The sequence below is a fragment of the Prionailurus viverrinus genome, chromosome B2 (assembly GCF_022837055.1).
Source record: "Prionailurus viverrinus isolate Anna chromosome B2, UM_Priviv_1.0, whole genome shotgun sequence".
NCBI lineage: Eukaryota > Metazoa > Chordata > Mammalia > Carnivora > Felidae > Prionailurus > Prionailurus viverrinus.
In genome coordinates, this window is record NC_062565.1 from 13,453,667 (window position 1) to 13,476,196 (window position 22,530).

At 47.9% G+C, this 22,530-nt stretch overlaps 1 protein-coding gene across 7 annotated transcripts in view; it reads right to left on the reverse strand.

Annotated features, from left to right (window-relative positions):
• Positions 1-22,530, reverse strand: part of JARID2 (jumonji and AT-rich interaction domain containing 2) — a 277,307-nt gene that overhangs the window by 141,527 nt on the left and 113,250 nt on the right. For all 7 annotated transcript variants that reach the window (XM_047858112.1, XM_047858113.1, XM_047858111.1 and 4 more), the window contains one exon: positions 8,259-8,394. Coding sequence is in view for 6 of the 7 variants with exons in the window: in XM_047858113.1 (XP_047714069.1) it covers positions 8,259-8,394 (136 nt within the window). In the remaining variant the exon portion in view is untranslated. Of the gene's footprint in view, positions 1-8,258; positions 8,395-22,530 lie in introns of those variants that run through there.

The following is a 22,530-nucleotide window of genomic DNA, read 5'->3' on the forward strand; positions in this document are numbered from 1 at the left end:
ACAAACCCACAGAACCGGACAGTAATAGGTTGCAATAAAGTCATGAGATTAGAAGCAGTAACTTATTTCCTAAAAGCCTCATTTTAGGGGCACCTGTGTGGCTCAATTGGTTGGACGTCTGACTTTGGCTCACGGTCTCATGGCTCAGGGGTTTGAGCCCCGCATCAGGCTCTGTACGGACAGTGCAGAGCCAGCTTGGGATTCTCTCCCTCCCCTTCTCTCTCTGCCCCTCCCCTGATCTCTCAGCCTCTCAAAACAAACAAAGAAAAGCCCAATTTTAATTTAAACTTCCAAGCAACATAGCTCATACCTGAATAGGCATTCCACAAATGTGGTTAAGAAAGGGTACAAGGGGGGCGCCTGGGTGGCGCAGTCGGTTAAGCCTCCGACTTCAGCCAGGTCACGATCTCGCGGTCCGTGAGTTTGAGCCCCGCGTCGGGCTCTGGGCTGATGGCTCAGAGCCTGGAGCCTGTTTCCGATTCTGTGTCTCCCTCTCTCTCTGCCCCTCCCCCGTTCATGCTCTGTCTCTCTCTGTCCCAAAAATAAATAAACGTTGAAAAAAAAAATTTTTAAAAAAAAAAAATAAAAAAAAAATAAAAAGAAAGGGTACAAGGGTGATCCAATTCCAGGAATCTTTACGATAAGACAAGGGTATCACAATTATGAATATGCATTTTGGGGACAGGGAAACCAGCGTGGGCTGTGATCCAGGGAGTAGGTGTGTACATTTCCAGAATAAAACCCAGAGTCACATGTGGGACACTCAAGCCCTAAACAGACAGGAGCATATCCAGAGCACGGCAGAGGGTGCTGGAGGGGGAGTGGGAGTGGCCAGCGGGCAGAGAGCTGTCTGCACACGGATCCACACAGAACCCAGGCGTGCAGACAGCAGCAGTGAATGGTGACGGAGCTTTTGTCTCGTGGACTGTCTGTCGTGGGGAGAGCACTTACCACTAGCAAACAACAAGAATACAATGTCCCGCAGACAGAAATTCTATGCAGAGAAATATTACGAGGCAAAAAAGCAAAAGGGTATCCAACAAAGTTTCAAGAAGATATTCAAGAAGGATGCTCCGGTTCAAACCTCCAGGTTTGAGCAGGAACTTGAAATTCAGGCAGGGATCAAGCACACAGTTATCTAAAGGGAACTAGAAGGAGCAGAAAGCACAAGAATTCTGGTGGGTTTGAACGGCGAGGAGGCCAAATTAGGGGGGGCAGGGGTAAGGAGACCTGACAGATACTGTGGCCCCCATCAGCTTATCATGCTAAGAGGCAGGGAGCCGCTGCAGGAACAGAGCATCGGTAATCTGCATTTACAAATGACTGTTCTGGCCACCTCCTGGTGGGGTAAAAAGGCAGAGGCTGAGGGGGCATAGGGATCCCAGCCCAAGCTGGAGGTTACAGACTAGGGGGCAGTAGTACAAATGCAGTTTTGGAACAGGTTTTGCTAAGGGACAGAATGCAAAGTGTGGGAAAACCAGAGAAATACAGCTAATTCCAAGGTTTAGGCCAAAGTAACCAGAAGAATGGAACTGGCGTTTACGGACCAGGGGAAGACAGGCAGAGCAGAGGACAGGTGGTGGAGACAGAGTTGGCTTAGGGACCCCTCATGTTCATAAGGCCTTCCCAAGAAATCAAAGTGGAGAAGGCAAGTAGGCAAGTGGAGTTTAGGACAGGTTCAATCATGTCAAATGCTGCCATGAGGGTAAACAAGGCGCTGACCAGAAACTTGGTCAACGGACTTGGCAACTGAGGTCATTATTAAGCCTTAGTCGTGGCCTCATTCTAAGGGTTCAAAGGAGTACGAAAGGGGAAAGGCTATTCACAAGAATATAAATAGTAGAGGGAGACAGACTGCTTCGACATTTTCTACCAGGAACCCTGCAATAAAGAGATGAATAGCAGGGGGGAGATAACAAGATCGACGGAGGGATTATTTTATTAGGAGCGAAACTACAACATGTTTTGTTTACTGATGGCAATCATCCAGCACAGAAGTAAATAAGGAAGAGGGAGATCTTCCAGACTGACGCCCTTGGAGAGACGAGAAAAGGACCACAGCAGATTTCTGCCCTTCAGCCCTCAGGACCTCTCAACGCTGGGCTTCTTAAGAACGGAGACCAGCAGAGAGAACCACCACCCCCATAACTACATACCACCTCCCACCCCATCCTAGGCCCTTCCTCCTAAAACAGCCCAAGATGTGATGAGGATGACAGGATCTGGGACAGAGCTGACAGAGGAGGCAGGCTGACAGAAATGGGGGGGCAAGGGGCCCCATGCACAAAGTGACAGGAAAGAAGAGCAACTTGAATTCCATGTTATTACTCACAAAACCGCCTACATTCCAGACTCCATTAAGTATCAACCAGTAGGAGCTCTATCAAGAAATGTCCCATGTGCATCACACTCAGGGCTTACAGCGACTACACCACAGCCACAGAGAAAGACATCAAGCCCTTCTTTTTTTTTTTTTTTTTTTTTTTTTTTTAATATTTTTGAGAGAGAGAGAGTGAGAGAGACAGACAGACACAGAATCCGAAACAGGCTCCAGGCTCTGAGCTGTCAGCACAGAGCCCGATGCGGGGCTCGAACTCATGAACTCCAAGATCATGACTTGAGCTGAAGTTGGATACTTAACACACTGAGCCACCCAGGGGCCCCTCAAGCCCTCCCCTCCTTTTTTTTTTTTTTTTTTTTTTTGGTGAAGTTTATTTTCAGATCAAGAGAAAGAGAACGTGAGCGAGCGAGGCAGGGGCAGAGAGAGAGAGAGAGAGAGAGAGAGAGAGAGAGGGCGCACAAGGAGGGGAGGGGCAGAGACAGAGACCTAGAATCTGAAGACAGGCTCCAGGGTCCGAGCTGTCAGCACAGAGCCTGACCCCGGGCTCGAACTCACGAACTGCGAGATCATGACCCAAGGCGAAGTCGGAGGCTCAACACACTGAGCCACCCAGGAGCCCCTAAGCCACTTTCTTCAGAAGGAAAACAACAAGACGGTCTTTCCTGTTGAAGTGGGGCCCATCCTTAGAATAGCTAGATGTGAACGCTTGGGGGCCAAAGCAGAAAGGAGAAGTGTCCCCCCACACCCCCCTCGCCGGCCCTCTGTTGATGAAGACAACCATTCGACTGTGACACATGACAGTGTTTTCAATAGAGCTGTGTAAATAAACTGCCATTCATGGGACCATGTGCTTGGATTTTTCATTTTGAGTCACAAGGCATTTTTATCTTATGCTGTGAACAATGAATTCGCAGGACTTGGGCCCTGGAGGACTTGGAGTTTCATTCCACAAACAAAACATCCGGAATCTAAGATGTTGATGGAGTCCAGGAGTGCCTGGGTGCCTCAGTCAGTTAAGGATCTGACTCTTGGTTTCGGCTCGGGTCATGATCTCACGGGTGGGGGTTTGGGAGTTTGAGCCCCGGGTGGGGCTCTGTGCTGACAGCTCGAGCCTGGAACCTGTGGATTCATTCTCTGTCTCTCTGTCTCTCTCTCACACCCTCCCCCCGACTGTGCACACGCATGCGTGTGCTCTCTCCTCTCAAAAATAAACATTAAAAAAGATTTTGAAGGAGTCCAAACTTCTTCTCCTTAAGGGGGAAACAAAACAAAACAAAACAAAACAAAACAAAAACAGGTGTGTGGGGAGTTCTGTGTCTGCACTTCCAACTTCAGCTCCTCCCTACAAATCGGCAGTTGTTGCCAGAAAGGCCCCTTGTCATGTGAGGACAGGACAGTATGGAGAGAGTCAACCTGGTGGTTCAACAGCAGCATTAAAAATCCAAATCCCTACCTCTAGGTGAATAAAATGAACGTGCCTGTGCCCATCTTTTGATCCCCCCCCCCCAATTATAAGCTCTAATAAAGACCACAAATATGCCCATGTTCACACTTCTCCTGCCCCCCACCCCCCCACCTTGGAGGTCTCCTTCCCAGTTAAGGATGTTACATGTTCTCCTTCGAAAGAAACAGCTATTAGGAAAAGTTTTTTAAAAGGTCTCCTACAAATTCTTAGTTTCTGGAATCCTATCTTTACAGAGGGTTCCAAAGTGACTTCTGTTTATCCAAGGGGTGGTTTTGAAGTCAAGACACAGAAAGCCAAGCTTTAAAAGTCTGGCTGCCGAGGACCACTCGCGTAGATGGACGGCCAATCCACCCTCGTGTATCACTTCCTCATCTACAAGAACGGTCTGTTCTGAAGACTAAACTCATGAAATACAGAGCAAGTGCTAGAACAGTAACGGCTCAACGTACGGATTACCCATCACGACCGCAGTCAGGTTCTAAGAAAAAGGATCCAGGTTCCCTTAAATCTACTCAAGGTTCTTTGGCTGGCCAGAGGGCTTTTGCTGGATCTCAGATGACATTTATAGGAAGCAAATGAAACTCAAATACAGCTAATAGCTCCCCTCTCTTACTGTGTAATTATCTGTACTCATTTGTGCAGCATGTTATTATTTAAATGTCCCTAATTTCAGCCCCAGCGGGCCAAGGGCCCTCAAAGAGTGGCCGAGGCCTCAGCCTCCGCCAGCCCTTCCCCATGCTTTTGTTCATTTATAACAGCCAGAAGAAGTGGCATTATCTACAGCAGGAAGCAGATAGAAGGTTCTCACAATCAGCAAAAATCGGAGTACCGCCTCTCCTACGCCCAGCTATAAAACCAACACGCCACAAGGAGGGCTTCAGTTCCTACACAGACAATCCGCGAGGCCGTTCAAGACTCATGTTCACTCCTACTAGGATGGATGGATGGATGGATGGATGGATGGATGGATGGATGAATAAATGGTTAAAAAAAAAAAAGGGAAGAGAAAGAAATATTCATTCCTGGTTACTTTAGAACTGCAGACATAATAAAGGTTGATGGCAAACATGGATTTTAGGACATAAAATGTGATGTCTCCCTACAATCTTGTGCCTGCTTGGGTTATTACTACTGCACTAGACCCACAGAAACAGGGTAGCATAGCTCAGCCGCTTGGGAGCTGCCGCTGTCTGTGTGCAGTTAACAGACGCCAGACCCCACCCACCTCACAAGGGGGGGCGGGGCAAAGAAGGAGGTGCTGGTTCAGCGTTCTGGCACGCCAAGGGTTTGGCGAAGTGACGTCAACCCGTTCTCCAATTAGATAACAGTACGGCGAGCCTATTCTATTTGTGAACACAAAATATTACTTGAACGTGGAATTTTCCCCAGTAACTCCGGTGAGACCAATAACCCAGAAACATCTCTGAAAAGTGATCCAGTGAAAATTAAGATGTGTTTTCAATACCGCCGTTAAAAAGATACGGTGTCCTTTTCATCCCTCTTGACTTCCAAAGTCCTGGATTCAAAAGCTCCGCGGATGGAGTTGTAATGCCAATTCTGCTACCGCATTGCAGACAGCCGTGTCACCTTAGAGAAGTCACCACCACACAGAGCACTCACAGAGCCCCACAAGGACGTTTTGGTCAGCTCACGGAATGCAAGAGCAGGGGTCTCGGAGGTAGGTCAGTACCCAAGGTCCCCCGCTGCAAAGCATGAAAAGGGGGAGGTGGCGGCACAGGGGCAGCAGTTAGCCCTCCCGCCAATCTGGGCACAGGAACCTGCTCTGATCCTTGTCTCCTCACTTCCCTTGCCCGTGTCCTAACAAGGGCTCTGTACGGGGCAGCTTCAAAACCCTACCGCCAGACAAATTTCTCTGACAATTAACACTGGACCGATGGAGTTCAGTTTTTACAAGAGAAATCTCAAAAGGTTAGATAACTCACCAAAACAAAACACCAAAAAACAAACATGCACCTTGCAGGGCTGTGAAAACCTACTCCCCTACTAACCTATTTCCATCTGCCCCCAGGGCAGAACCCCAAGACGGCGTGCGGTGCACAGCTTAAGACGAGGTCATCATTCTGCCATGCCGAGTATGCACGAGGAGTACGAAGCAACCATTCAAACAGGGGACATGCTCACAGGCACACACAGGCGTGCACACACGGAACACTGCTGGCAATCATCCTATCACCAACCTCGGCTGCCAAAAAAGTCTGGGACGCTCTCCATGTTTTCTGCTTTCTCTGCACCGTGCCCCCTAGGAGAGCACGGCTGAGGTTTGAGGACCTACAGAGAAGGAGCTGCTGGTCTCCCAAGCTCTCTGGGATGCCCCCGAAGACAAAGCACAATTCAACCTGCTGGCTGCCCTTAAGAAAATTATTCTTGAAACACAGAGTCGTGTTTACTCAGAACAGCTATGGAAATCCAAGGTACAGAACGACAAAAACGTGGACTTGGACCATTGGCTCCACTGACACCAACAAGAAGTGGAAACAGGCCTATTCACAGCAATTTCACCACCGAGTGAGAGAGAGGGACAGAGAGAGACAGGCAGGCCTTGGGGTCTTGGTGCTTAAACAAGAAAACGACAAGTCCGTCTTTATCAGCAGGAAATACGAACTACTACAACAAAAGCCTCTTTTTTGTTGTTGAACGGATTCTTATACTAGTTTCATAAAGTCTTCAACGATCCCAAGAACACGGTCTTTGCCACTTTTCTCAGAACCTCTTCCTCAGCACCGTCAAGCCCTTGACAAGGGCGGTAGAAAACGGGAGCTACGTGTGGTCGGCTAGCTGGCAGGGCAGGTTCCCTCTTAAAAGAACAAAAGGTAAAGTTCGTCACCTAAATTCCACCTTGATTTAATCCTGGACACCCGGCTAACTTGTCCGAAAAGCTGATTTTTCTCCGTTGGGTTGTTTTCTGTTAACAGATTCCAAAACCACGAAGGCATCTCCCCTCCTAAATAGCAGAACGAGAGCACGCCTGATCACAACAGTAAGAACTACACCCCCAGCAGCTAGCGCTCTATTGTAACTCCAGGACTCAGGGACCTTCTCCCCCCCCCCCCATCACCCGCCTCCCCGCCCCCCCCACCCCGGCCCCGGATAAAAAACGTAAAGCAAATCACCATCTTCACTGTGAAGCTGAGAACACAAATGATCACATCACATCACACGTGGCTCCAGATTCTATACCTGTGACAACACATTCTACAACTTACCTTCTACCTTTTGATTCGAAAACAAAAGCGGGGGGGGGGGGGGGGGGGGCGGCGCCTTCCCACGCATGTTGGCAGGGAGGGCATCATCTCCGAAAGCACTGCCATGGCTCTGTGCAAACAGAGTGGCAACAGGTCCCGCCTGTAAGCACTGGTTCCAAGAAGGGGCTCCCAGACAACCCACCGTACAACTAAGCAGAATGGAAAGAAACTGGAGGCCCTAAGTGAACCTGTCACCCTGCACCCTGGCATGCTGCCAAATACCCTCCAAATGCCCCTGTTACCCCATGACCAGAGCAAAGACTCTGAGACAGAACAATCCCCTCTTCCTTATCTGCTTGCTCCAAGCAGGTACAAACCAGAACACGATCGATTCATTCACATTTCTCTGTAATTCTGAAGGACGAACAAAGTTCGACAGAGCCTGGGATGTCATCACGACCACATCCCCTGCAACGAAATACAGACTGTGACCAGAAGCTCGGTTATGATCACCGGAGGATTCCAATTCCACCGTGCTAACCCTGTTCCAAAGAGACATCAGAATAAACTCGGGGAAGAGCAAGTTTCCCTCCAGGCTTCAAGGATCCATCTGATAATCATACAGGTGCACTTCCACAGGCTCGGGCATTCTATGCCACCGTATACCAGCCTCCACATAACAACCTGCCCGGCCTGATCAACAAGGAAGCAGGTACTTAGGAGGCTATGAGCCAGAGAGCAGGAAGGGTAGGAGGCAAATGGTATATCCAAGCTGCTTCCTATACAATCAGGGGAGAAGAACCAGCAGACAGTAGGGAGGTATCCATAGGAGAGAAACTAGGACTGCCCTCAGTTGTGGGAATCAGCACTTTAAACCTTACAAACCTTCTTACTGGTTCCCTAAGACGATCAGGGGAGAACAGCCCCACATCCCAGCAAAGTAGAAAGGCAGAGATCCACAGAAACACCTGTTAAGACAGACTCTACGTTCGACCCAGGACCTAGTAAAATCCGATCACAGCCCTGGTCTTATCTACAGGGACCAGACTAATTAAGGCACCCTGCAAATTATATTACACAGCATATAAAGGAGCATAAAAGAAATGAGTCTATAAGCCCAATAGGATGTCCAAAATAACTGCCAAGAGGGGCCTAGCCCGAGAAGCACAAGCCGCCCAGATCACAACCAATTCAGAAACAAGGCCGTGCCCGAAGACATCATCCAATTCCAACAAGACTGTCGACTCACCATTCACGGTCTTCAGGCTCCCAGCAATGCCTTCCCCGTGCTGCCTCTTCTGGGCATTCTTGAACTCCTTCAGAGACAGATAGAGGACTTTCCGCACCACCCTTTCTTCTGACCATGGAATCCCATCACTGTCATCCTGCAGAAACAGGAAAGAGAGAAGGGAAAGCACTTAACACAAAAAGCAAGTAAATATGAAGAATCAAAAGAAACGTTAAAGAAAATGCCGAAGTATCAGAGCGAGATGCACTTCCAGGGGATCACGTCATCCTGTGGTAATGGTTCATTCAGCACGACCTTCCTGACGTCTGGAGAGTCCCCAGAAAAGCTAACCCACGGACCATAAAAGGGGGTGGAAAGATGACCACCAGCTCGCCTCCTTTACAAACCTTTACGCCCACATACCCTCAGTAACCAATAATACTCCAGTTCTATATTCCTGGCAACATTTCGAAACAGGAGTTCGTACCCCCAAAAGCACAGGCATAATGAACCACTGTACTGGAGTGTCTGAGGAATTCTGGGTCGTGTGCTGCCTCACACATATGCGCCGCACTCTTTTAGGAACCGCTGCCGTTGGCACTGGGGGCTAGGGGGTTGGTGCTGCCTTCAAAGAATTTACAATTCGGTCAGAAGAAGTGAAATTGGATCTGTACTGACCTCTTAAGGAAATGAGCCCTGAATGAGAGAGACAGAGCACAGCAGAAAAGGGCAATGGATCCTGGCGGAGCAGAGAACTGGGAGGCAGGAGCAGGAGGTTTGGGAAGGGGTGACGTAAAGAAAACAAAAAGAAGAAGAAGAAATACACACAGGTTAATAACAGGTCTTGAAGGTCTAATTAGCGTGGCTCCCTTAGGTCTGTGGTATCAGATGCAATGCAAGTTCTGGAGAGGAACAGAACAAGAGAAGGCCAGGTTGGGCGGGTTGGGGGTGGGGAAAATCCCAACAACCAGCAGCCAGACCATCCGAGCCATTCCAGTAGTGGCCACAGAAAAACAGAGGACAATCCAGAAGCGCCAAGACGAGGAGGGGAGGGCGCCAACCAGCAGGGAGACCAGAAGCTACATCTGGAAACATGGAGATGGTGGGTACCAGGACGAAGTGGAGGCAATGGTCTCAGGGAACCAGCAAGAAGGTCTGTAAGGCTCAAAGCACCGATTCCCACGGCTAAGGACAGTCCTAGATTCTCTCCTATGGATACCTGCCTACCGTCCGCTAATCGAAGAAGTCCTTATGTTCACATACTTGCTTCGAAGACTTAAACACTTGATAATAGTTCAACTTAGAGAACGAAGGATCGGAGCTTCTCAGATCCTTCGGGCCTTAGGAGATCAAGGCAAATATTAATGCCCTGGGTAAATGCAGGAAGGCGAATCTTGGATACTTCGGTTCCTTTTACTCTAACGGAAGACCTCAAGAGTCAAGCCGGCACTGTTGTCCTGCATGTCCGACAGAACTGGTTTCTCTTCCCGTAAAAGCTCCCTGGGACTAGGTAAGGGAGCCAGATGACCGGAGGTCTTTTCCAGCTCTTAAACTCCTAAATTCTGCGTCAACACAAACTACATCTTAGAAATCCAACCACACAGAGACTCTAAGCCCTAAATAACTTGAAGCTGCACTCTGGTTAAGCTTCCAGGATTTTCCCAGAAAGAGAGCCATCCTCCGTCTTCCGTACTAAGGGGAAAGAGAGCCCTGGGAAAGAAGAGCTGGGATTTCCACCTGCCCCACGACACCCTTCACGCCTGCCCATCTGCCAACTGAGATTTCCGGTAGCTCCAGAGGAAGGAGGCACATCCTGTCTTCCTGGCCGTGTTCCCTGAGAGGCAGGAGAGCTCTACTAAACCAGACCGGGGGGGGGGGGGGTCGAGGTTCGAACCCAAGGGCTGAAAGAAGCCAGTGAATTGCCTCAGAAGCCCATGGAATTTCTCCACTGCTACTGCGAACAAGTCGCTCTCTACCTTCCAATTTACACGGTTAACAAACAGAAAAATGAAGCACCTGACCAGACCCCGTTTGCAAAGCCCAAATAACCAATCTGAGCAAAAAAGAGGCAGAGGACTGACCCATACGACGCACAAAAGGCACAAAAGAAAAAGAATTCACTGTTCCACCGGCTCCTCTAGCTGATCCGTTGCGACTGGGATGATAAACTTTAACTCCTCCTCAAGTTCAACACAGTGCGGCTGCAATCTCATCGTTTCTCAGTAGCCAGGGAAGGCGGCCTGGCAGAATCCTCTTCTTCATGCTCAGAGTCCTATTCTCATGTAACGCCGATGTGATTACGGACTATTATTTCCTCACACCCACAGTTTGTAAATGATAAAACCCCCAAATAGCTTCCAATGCAAAAATGCCTGCAATGATTTACTGCATCGTATTCAGACTGGTGGCTTCGTTCTGACTTCGGGCCTCCACACAAGAGAATTATACCCCTACAACTAGTGTCTAATTAAAACATAAACCATGGGAGATGAAACCGCCCGCAAAGGAAGATGCATTTAAGGTTCACTTACTGACAAAAGACGCTTCATGAAACCTATAAAGTACTTTAACTACAGGAGAAGCAAATCCATGACCCAGATTATGGGGTTTCAAATTCTAGACATTTGAAAAAAAAAAAGAAAAAAGGCAAACTTTTTTTTTTTGGAAACACAAGAGTTCTTTTATATAATGTACCGTGCTGGTCAAGCCTGGTCACCTCCCTCGGTGTTGAAGCGAGACACAATAAGGTAATAAGGCATTCTGTTCTGTTTCCAAAAGCTCAATGAGGAGGTCATAATTCAGAAATTAAAACTCAGGCTGCTTTTCACAGCTGTGGGGTCATGATGAGTCACCCTATCCTAAGCCAGGAGAGGCTGGCACTCCCCCTTCGTGAAGCTGCCTGACGCAGAAAGCCCAAGTGTAGCCTGCACCCAATGAGGGGGCAACACAGGGCTGAATGCCCAAGTTGTAGGTCACAAAAAGTCTACAAGAAGGTACCTCGGGTCCTTAACAGTCACTCAGAACAGTCCAGTACGGAGTGCTCTACGAAACAGCCCTGACAGAACGATCATGAACACTTCTCTAAGAGTTTATGGCTTTTTTATCCCCCCCCCCCCCCTTCAATAGTCATTTAACCAATTTCATCAGCCATTTAAACAATGGTGGCATGGGGTCAGGAAATCCTGTTCACCATGTATATATATCCCAGCCCCTAGGACAAGCCTGCTAGAGTAAGAGTTCGATAAACCTTTCTGGAAACAAAAGACTCAAGTGCAAGCTCGCTTCCCACTAGGTTTACCCACATATGGCCTGCCTGTCCCTAACCTTACAAACATCCAGGGCATTTTAAGTGGAATGCATGAAATTTCTATCGTTTTCTTAATGTAAATTACAGCTACCCCCATAAAACAGTCCCCACAGTGCTAATCCAAAAGGGCTGGCTACCCTTCTCTCCCTCCCTCCCTCTCTCTCTCTCTCAGCAGTAAGCTTGCCAACATACCAGAGCCCTCCTATTCAATCCACCTAGTTCCCTACAAGAAAATGGCACCCATCTGGAAATCCACGTGGCCTCATAGGGCCCAAACCTAATGACCCTGTCAGAGTCCCGTACCTTGAGCTAAATACTGACCAATTCCTTCAACAAAACACTTAATTCTCTCCAGCTCCAGCTGCACGGGCTCCCCCCCTTCCTCTCTATCACTCAGGACTCTCCCATTCTGTTCCCCCTCCCACCCGCTATATTCAATTATACATTCCCAAATCACAATTTTCAAATCAACTGATATTCCACTCAGGCCTCCGAGTTGACAATTCCAAATAATCCCCTCCGACCTTCCCTAGACACCTTCAGGCCACGTGGCTCTCTGGGCAGATGGGATCACGGAAGATTGAACAGTGTGGCACTGAACAGAGAGAGATCCTTTCCTGGATTCCTTTGGGATGCTCCCCTAAAACCAAGTATCTAGTCCCTTCTGGTTTACTGGTCAGCGTAATAAAAGACGACAAAGAGAGGCTGTAGCCACTGTCAGGAGTCCAGTGGCTTTATTCTGATACAAATTCAGTCACCCAGAGTGTATCAGTTTTTTTAAGTTTTTATTTGAGAGAGAGTGAGAGTGAGCGCACACACGAGCAGGAGAGGAGCAGAGAAAGAGAGGGATAGAGAGAATCCCAAGCAGGCTCCACGCCATCATCATGAAGCCCAATGTGGGGCTGGAACTCAGGAACCGTGAGATCATGACCTGAGCTGAAACCAAGAGTCGGATGCTTAACCAACTGAGCTACCCAGGCACCTCCCGAATGTGTCAAGTTCTTTTTATGAATTTCCTTAAACATTTTTTTAACCCTTGCCATTAGGGTGTCATTAAGACCTGAGTTTTTACATTTCACCCCATTATTGGGGAAGCACAATTCAAGCCCCCAAACAACCAAACATACCACCTTCCCTCGGTCCCATCCCCTAATTCCTTAACCTGTAGTTCCCCAACCACAAAACAAAATGCTCTGCAAATACTGCTATAAATAAGAATATCTGGGTCTCCTGACCCAATTTGAAGAAGAAAAAGAACAACAACAAATCACAAGGATCTAGGTTCACTTTACTATTCTGACTACTAAAAGTCACTGTCTTCAGCAAATGGAAAATTGAGCATTAAGGCTTTACGAAGTCAAAGTGAAAAAAAATGCAGAAGTGACAGGGATTTCTTATCACTTGAAAAATCTCTGCCATTCTTTGAAATAACTGGAGAATCTCTCATCAAAAATGGCAGCTGGTCAGGAATTAAACTTGAAATGCTTATGGTCATCATCTTTTATTGAAGGAAAAAAAAAAAAACCAAACACAGCATGACCCGTAACGGCTCCAAGTCTCATAATAAGACACGTGAGAACATGGGAGCACCAGCCTAGTGCATGAAGACCCCACATTTGTGGGGGACGGCATCACCTGACAATACCCCAAAGCTCACATCCAGGTTGAAGATTTGCAAAGCCTGCTACCACCTCCTCCTTTTAGTTTAAAATGGGTGGGAAAGGAAGACATCACAAATATCTTAAAAAAAAAAAAAAAAGAGGCGAGTTTCAATGTCTTGCCCAAAAGGTCACACAGCTGGAGAGAAACGAGAGCTGCCATGTGAGGTCAACTGGTCCACGCCAGAGGGCAGGTGCCCAAAGCAAAGTTTCAAAACTCAGTAATTCAATCTCAGGGAGAAAACGTCAAACGTGTAACTCCCAATGACTCCTAATTGGTAGTAACATTAAGATTACTCATTTCAAGAGGTGAATGTAAATGTTATATGAAAAAACAATCTATGAGCAGCTCTAGCTGGAGGCCGGAAAAAGAACAGGAAGGGGGGGGGGGGGATTATTACTTACTGGTCTCTACAACTACCTCAGTTCTACGGTCATCTCTCAAGGCATCCTTATGCAATCTGTCCAGGTCTGACTGGTAGTTACGGCTTTAAATCCTGGTCATCTTGACTTAGGAGAAGGGAAGACGAAGATGGAAATGCATGGGCTAGAGGGAAACATTTCGGGTTTTTAAAAACCTTTTCTAGCAATTACAATTATTTTAAAAATGAAATAGGACCCATCCGATGGGAGGTACTTCATTTCCTGTCACTTGTGAGCAAACTGAGTAAGAAGAAATTTAAGCGTCACAGATAGAGTGACCAAGTAATTTATCATCCCAACCAAGGACATCGTAAATAATGATACAGGAACAACTGGTGGAAACGGGGGCACAGGTCAACCAACCAATTATACTAGGTCCCTTCCAGGAGGTAGGAAGCAATGAGGCAATGAGGTCTAACAGCAGAGATCACTTTGAACCACATCACCAAATAAAAATAACACCAACTAGGAATGCAGTGTGATACACACCTGTGTTTCAAATGGACATCCAGAACCTCCCACCAAGGTTTTAAAGGTCAGCCTGCTGGGGGGGGTGGGGAGGGAGAAATCCCTAAGGAGAGGCACCATTAAAGATGGCGTTACATTCCACAGAAATCACTCCTGCTTCTACAGGGAGGGGGCACAGGAAGTCAACTGTTCCTCATGGTAAGTAGCGTGGGGGAGGGGGGACGGATTGGGAGGGAAGAGAATGTTCACATTCACAGGTAGGAAGACCTTTGAACACGAAACCTCCATGGTATATAAGCTCATACAAGTGTGAGGACAGGATTCGTGTTTGGATGACAGGAGCTACTGGAAGACTTAACCAACACCACCTCCCCATGTACATATCCTATCTCTATCCACCTGGTCCAGGCTTCGGGAATGGAGGGATTTGTGACTTTCCAGCCCTTTTATTTTTTAAATTTTTTTTTTTTCAAACGTTTATTTATTTTTGGGACAGAGAGAGACAGAGCATGAACGGGGGAGGGGCAGAGAGAGAGGGAGACACAGAATCGGAAACAGGCTCCAGGGTCCGAGCCATCAGCCCAGAGCCTGACGCGGGGCTCGAACTCACGGACCGCGAGATCGCGAGTTCGTGACCTGTTTCCAGCCCTTTTTAAATGAAAATGAAGTGATCGAGCACCCTGGGTGGCTTAGTCAGTTGAGTTCGTGAGGCTCCTGGGCTCTTCCGTTCTGGCCCGGGTCAGGATCTCAAGGTTCCCAAGTTGAGCCCTACACCGGGCTCTGTGTGGAGAACGTGGACCCTGCTGGAGATTCTCTCTCTCCCTCTCTGCCCCTTCGCTGCTCACACTGTCTCTTCCCCCCTTCCCCCCCCACCCTTTCTCCCTCTCAAAATAAGTAAACATTAAAAAAAGAGAGAGAGAGAGAGAGAGAGAGAGAGAAAGAAAGAGAGAGAGAGGCAGGCGCAACTGGGTGGCCCAGTCGGTTAAGCATTTGTCTGACTCTGACTTCGGCTCAGCTCATGATCTCTGGGTTCAGGAGTTCAAGCACCAGATCACGCTTTCTGCTGTTGGCACAGAGCCCGCTTCGGATCTGGACGCTCCCCCCCCCCCCACCTCTGCCCCACCCTGTTCAAACTCTCCCTCAAAAATAAACATGAAAAATAAATTAATAAAATAAAAAATGAAACTGCAGTGCACAATGCCCAATTCCAATACTCACCCCTCCCCCCTAAGTTGTATTAACAAGAACTAAACACTTCATGGGGGGGGGGGGGGGGGCGGGGAGGGAGGAGGAAGAGGGAGGAATCTGACAAATACACAGAGCCAAACAATAAGGAGGCAAAATCTGAGAGATCGGGTTGGTGAGGGAGGGGAGGAGGAAGAACTGATGGCATCTTCTTTCCTTTTTCCATGGAGGAGGACTGGAAACCTATCCACGAATGCCTTTTCTTCTCAGAAGCAGCTCTGCGTATACCTGCTGGTAAGTCGCCCTACTTAACACAATTTGTTGTTGTCTGAAATGCCAGCCTCTTCTATCAACAGTTTGGGAAGAGAACAATGAAAGCATCCCCCCTCCAAAAAAAGGTGGGGGCGGAGGGGAGTGTTGTTGACTTCTTGGCACGGATTCAACATAAACAAGGATTTATGAAGCCAAAAATAAGTAAGAGAAAATACTGAAGAAAAATGTGAGCGGTAGAACTTAGGCTAAAACTAACATTTCTTCCCTTTTAACAAAAGGCGTTTTCTCCGTTACAAGACTCTCGCAAATCCATTCGATGCCGATCCACTTTCTGTCAATTCCATGAACTGGATCAACTATCAATATTCAAAACAGCAAAGAAAGATCAGGGGAATATTCACATCTAGAAAGCCAAGTGGCCAGGAAACCACGGACTTCCTGAACTCGTGAAGGATGTTGCTCCGCCGTGACTTTAAATGAAAAGCACTTCCAGCAGCAAATTTTCTCCGAGAGACACGCTTCCTGGGATAAAGCAAACAGCCTAAAAATGCTTATGCAAGGAAGAGTTTTACTTCTTCCAAACTCCCATTAAATAATGTGTACTTATCTTTGATTACCGCCTATTTATATTAAAAAAAAAAAAAGCCACAGCTGAAATTGGATTAAGAACTTCTGCTCAAAACGATTTATTGCATAACACAACTCTGACAGCCTGATTCTCCGGCCACCAACTGAGCCTTTATAAAAATCTGCTGGGCAGCTGCCAAGTCAGCTCTTTTGCGTCTGAGCATGTCAGACATTGCTGTTGTCAAGGCAGCAACAGCATGGGCTGCAACATCCCCACGTTCATGGTTAAATGGCACAGCCAGGGAACAGCAACACAGGGTTCCACCTTCCTGCAGCCCTTCCTCTGACAGTCTGGGGTCTCGACAACATCAAAAAGGCCCAAGATCTACAGCAGGGTTATCTGCAAGAATCCAGCAGGAATCTGGGTTGACCATCTTCAGTGTAGGGAGTGGGGAAAGAAAAGAAAATCAAGTTACAAGGAAATACTTGACCAGGGTCTTTGGAAAGACCCGTCAGAATGGGGGAACGACTCGGCATCCGCAGTGGGGATGGGGACTCCACAAGGACGTCATTTGGGAATACGTTCTTAACAAGCAGGTTCCCAAAGGACTCCTAACGGATTTGGACTTTTTCATCATTAAAGCCTTCCTATCTGAAGAATACACTCCCCCCCCCCCCGCCCCCGCAACAAAATTTTCCCCAAACGGCATATTCTAAACCTGCACTAACCAAATGGCCATGTGGCTGTTTACAATTAATTAAAAACGATGCTCCAAGTTGCACTAGACACATTTCAAGGGCTCAACGGCCGCATGTCTCCCCTAAAACGGACAACACAGCTACAGAAGGTTTCCATCATCACGGGAAACTCTAGAGCACACATTTGCACTTAATTGGATGGGGTTTCAAGGACTGTGTGCTACTTCCTCCTGCATTTCCACACAGTCCCCGAGACTCCTCAAAATAGGTACCTTTATGCTCAGCTTAGCAGGAAAATTCTGGAATATTCAATACTTTGCACAAGAATCTGAGTCTCGAGTAGGGGAGAGCGATGTGAACCGCAAATAGCCACCCCTATATATAGCTCTCTGAAAAACCGGTCTCAGTCCTCCTTGCTACAGTGGCCTTGCAGTTTTGCAGGGAACATATAGGAAATCCGGGGGGTGGGGACTTTTGAGTCTACAAGTAAGCCCTGAAGACGTAACACGTTAGTATGCCTTCAAGTCATTTTCTAAGGAATCTCCTACAGAACAATTCCTCCAGAATTAAGACTAGACCAAAAAAAAGCCCCATCTTCCACCAGCCAGTTTCCAAGCACCAACAGAGCGACCCAAACCACTGAGGTGGATTCCTGCACCCCACCTCCTGCCAGGACCAGCCAAGGGTTATGGGCCTTGAGCCGCGGCGGGGGGCGGGGGAGGCAATTTTTACCCTTCTGTTTCTTCCCCAGTGTCGGGGTCATTTTAGGAGTTTGACCAATAGCTGGCGTTTGCTGGCTTTTCTGGCTCAGCAGCGCCCCTATCCAGAAAATAAGTGTAAGCGTATATACGTGCCCAGGGGACGGACTGACTGGCCAGGCTACATGACAAGCCAGTAGGTTGAATTTGGCCATTTTACGCAAACTTTTCGAATTTATGAAAGCTATTTCAAATTACCAAGTTATTTTCAAACAGTTCAAATAAACCCTGTCCTTGGATTGAACATATAAATGGACACTGTGCCACATTTGTTCTAATATGTACTTGTCCCCTTTTCTCATTACCATCCAGCCCTCTCCAGACCGAACGACCACCCCAGAATTGCTCTGTGCCAGGTCATAACAGGCACGGGTCTCCAGAAACAAGGCCAATGTCGGTTTCCCCCTCCATTAGCACTTTGCACTAACAACGAATGTGGCAGGCCACAAGATACGTGTTTCTTGCACATATACTCCTCTCCAAGTGGCCTACAAAGTATTCACACAAACATTCCTCAGTGACACACCTTAGGCACGGAGGTTGTTAAAAAAAGATCCCATCCTGATGGGTCGGTGTGACCACAGAGTACCTGCCCGGTGCCCTATCATCTCTGTGTTCCTGACCCAACAGCCTGGGGTCTAGCACAGACTATGTACTCAAAACCAGTTCGGGGTGCCTGGGTGGCTCAGTAGGTTGAGCATCCACCTTTGGCTCGGGTCACGATCTCCCAGTTCGTGAGTTCGAGCCCCGCATGCATCAGGCTCGTGGCTGTCAGCACAGAGCCCACTTCGGATCCTCTGTCCCCCAAACCCCTCTTTGCCCCTCCCCGGGCTCACGCCCGCCCCCCAAAATAAACGCTAAACACACACATACTATGAGTGAGCACTTATAAACAGATGGAAAGCATAAAGAAAATAGTAGCCTGGAGGGAAGAGAGACCTGGGTTCCAATTCTAGAACTCGGTTTCCTCATGTGCCAAACCAACAACCCAGGAGAATGACTGCCAACTTGAGCATCCGTGAGAAGCCATCACAAGGCTTGAAAGGCCCCCAGATTGTGGGCCCCATGTCCACTCTCTCCCAGGTAATGCTGATGCTGCCACCCCACAGACCATGCGCTTTGAGAATCACAGGTGCACACTGACTGGCCTGGTGACAGAAGGCACGTCCACCTGGCCTACGAAAACTGTTCCGCCGCCACGAAATGCACTAGAATTGCCAAACCTAATGCAAACTTTCTATTAGCCACCTGATTCTCCCCTGGCTTTCCTGTTTCCTCTCGGGGACCTTCCACTAGGATTCTCCTGCCCCTCCCAATCTGTAACGATCTTAACACCCATAATGTCTATTTCATTCTCTTAACACTCTCCTCCCTCCTCTCCTTGCTCCGACCTCCCTGTGGGATTCTACCTCCATCATCCCTGCCACCGCCCTCCTGGCTGCCCAGGGTTTGGAATCTTAAGTGGGACGCCTGCTTCTTTCTCATTATTCACATTCAGTCTCTAAATCCAGGTATACTGCTGCGCGTCCTTCCAGATACAGATTGAAACAACGCCCTCATCTCCCCTCCTACAGAGGAGACCTTCCAAAATGAGGGCCACCAACCAATCCCTAGTGCAACCATCCACCCTCCCACACACACACACACACACACACACACACACACACACACGGTCTCTAAAAACACAGCTACAGGAGTTACTCTCTAAAACAAACAAACAAACAAAAAAAAAAAAACCAAAAAACAAAAAACCAATACAGGTCACTCCTTCCCCTACATAAAGCTTTCCATGGCTCCCCAATGGCTACTATGGGAGACATTTCCAAATCTCTTTGGGGAGCCTACAAAATTTCTTTTACAACCAAGGCAACGTCCCTTCTAGGCTCCAATTCCCTCACAACTCAACAAGAGGTGGCAATGCTCACCTTGCAGCCCCACCTCAAAGCCAATACCAGGAAACCAGAGGACTGGTCTTCTGACTAAAAGAGCTCATCAGGACTTCAGTAATTCCACAGAAAATAAAGAACAGACTTTCTAAACTCGCCAGTAGAAAGCTCATTCTCCATTCTCTTTTTCCTATCAATACTTTGGTACCAAGAAACACAGTCATTTAGGCTCCACAGTCCATTTGACCCGATTCACCACCTATGGCTATCACCCACCACTCTTGGTTTTTATATTGCACAGAATGCCCAATTCTAGGTTACCAGGGCCCTTTGTACAAGATAACAATTGTTTGTTTTCAATGTGATAGATTTCCTACAAGTTAATCTATTCCTAATCCGATGACGAGATTGAACTCTATCACTATTTCACACTGGTTTCCTAAACAAAACCAGAACCTTTCACTGGTTCCTGCATCCAAGCCAGTTTTTTGGGGGGTTTTTTTGTTGTTGTTTAAATTACAGGTTTACTTATTTTTGAAAGAGAGAGAAACAGAGTGTGAGCGGGGGTCAGGGGTAGAGAGACAGGGAGACACAGAATCCAAAGCAGGTTCCAGGCTCCGAGCTGTCAGCACAGAGCCCGACACGGGGCTTGAACCCACAAACGGTGAGAACATGACCAAAGCCAAAGCCGGATGCTGAACCAACTGAGGCACCCAGGAGGCCCCCAAACCAGTTCTAAAATTTCTCCTTTCACACAGGACAAAAGTCCCTGCAGTTAACTCTCTCCATAAAACCCAACGTACCAGCACACAGGTTCAAGGAAGAGACTCGTGCTTACCTACAGGCTGACAAAGCTCCCTCAAAATCATGCAGGCTGACCGCCTCAAAGGTGACACTGTGTATGTCCAACCTTTTTTTTTTTTAATTTTTTTTTCAATGTTTGTTTATTTTTGGGACAGAGAGAGACAGAGCACGAACGGGGGAGGGGCAGAGAGAGAGGGAGACACAGAATCGGAAACAGGCTCCAGGCTCTGAGCCATCAGCCCAGAGCCTGACGCGGGGCTCGAACTCACGGACCGCGAGATCGTGACCTGGCTGAAGTCGGACGCTTAACCGACTGTGCCACCCAGGCGCCCCTGTCCAACCTTATTTTAAAGCAAAGCTGTTAGCGAAAGCAAATCTGGCTATCTGGAAGCAAAGTCAGGATTCTTTCGATGTTGACATTTCACAATGATAAGAGAAAACTCATGTCATAAGCAAAGTGGATGTGAGTAGAGACTTACCGTTCACGCTTCAGGCAGGATGTGTGAAAGAATAAAGCAGACACAGGCAGAGGACAATGTCGCTCTAAATGGGAAACCACTGGAAAATTTTGAGCCAAGAAGGAACCATTTCAAGTACATTTTTTAACAGTTCCCACAGACTGTGCTGTTGAGGATTAACTGGCGGGGTGGGGTGGTTGAGGAGGGAAGCAGGGAAGGCCTTGCCATTTGCCCACACACGAAGGGGGGGGAGGGGGAGGAACACCAGGATGGTATATTTGGTGTGGCCGCCATGGCTGGTCACATTCTGCAGTCCCCTCTGGCAGAAAGGAAGGCACTTCTGGAAGGAGAGCTCTGGAGCAGAGAGAAGGGTTTAGTTAGTTTTTAGTCATCCCAGTCGTTACCTGGAACTTCATTTCCTTAACATGAAAACATTCTCTTCTAGAGCAGAGGTCAGAACTGGAGATCTGAGTATAACTAGTAGTTTACAAATCAAACTTAGGATCAAGCTTCTGGTACCCTAAGTTACTGAAGGGCAGAAAAAAAACAGGTTACATATCCACGTAAAAGTTAGAGACAAAGTCAAACAAAGGGCTGGCTGACCTGGAGTGGTTTTATGGCTAAGGTGGTTTTTGGAGCCTTTAGGAAAAACGATGCTTTAAAATTTTTTTTAATTAACATATTTTTGAGAGAGAGAGACAGACAGACAGAGCACAAGTTGGGGGCGGGGGGGGGGGGGGGGGGGGGGAGGAGAGACAGACAGAATCCAAAGCAGGCTCCAGGCTGTCAGCACAGAGCTCAAAATGAGGCTCAATCCTACAAACCATGAGATCATGACCTGAGCCAAAGTCGGACACTTAACTGACTAAGGTGCCCCAGGAAAGATGATGCTTTAAGACAAAGAGGGGCGCCTGGATGGCTCCGTCGGTTAAGCGTCCGACTTCAGCTCAGGTCGTGATCTTGTGGTTCGTGGGTTCGAGCCCCGCGTCGGGCTCTGTGCTGACAGCTCGGAGCCTGGAGCCTGCTTCGGATTCTGTGTCTCCCTGTCTCTCTACCCCTCCCCCGTTCACGCTCTGTCTCTGTCTCAAAAATAAATAAACGTTTAAAAAAAAATTAAAAAAAAAAAAGACAAAGAATGAAAAGGGCGCCTGGGTGGCTCAGTCTAGGATCTCACGGTTCCTGGGTTCGAGCCCCGCATTGGGCTCTGCGCTGACAGCACAATTTGGGGACCAGTTCCTTCCAGCTAATAGGTTTTATGTTTCAGGGCACAAAAGCTTTAGTATCTGCCAAAACTTTTTGTCTCTATTTCAAAGACTGAATTCTTGACCTTAGAGAATTTCTATAAAAGCAATAAGTGTATTAAGACATGCTGGATAACTATTTAAATAGTTAATCTGGTTTCCTTACTTACAGGGGTTTCAAGCGTGGAGCCTGCGTGGGATGCTCTCCCCACTCCTCGCTCTCTGCCCCTCCCCCACCCACTCGCCCTCAATGCACATAAACAAACTTAATAAAAACAAAACAGTGAATGGAGGCAGAGGAGTGCAGATGGATGGAAGGAAGAAAATGAGAGTTTTACACACTCAAGAGTCCTAGGAAAATCCACTTGCCACCACGGCCCTAATTCACAAGCGATGGCAGTTTAGCGAGGTGGCAGCGGTCAACAGAGGTACTGTGATGAGGCTTGAGCTCACCAGTTGCTGCTGGTAAGAAACTTCTATCCGGCCACGTTAAGTCCTAAATAAAAAATCAGTTTCCGTCTGTGTGTGTCTCTCTCGTGGACACACACACCCTTTAAAAACATACT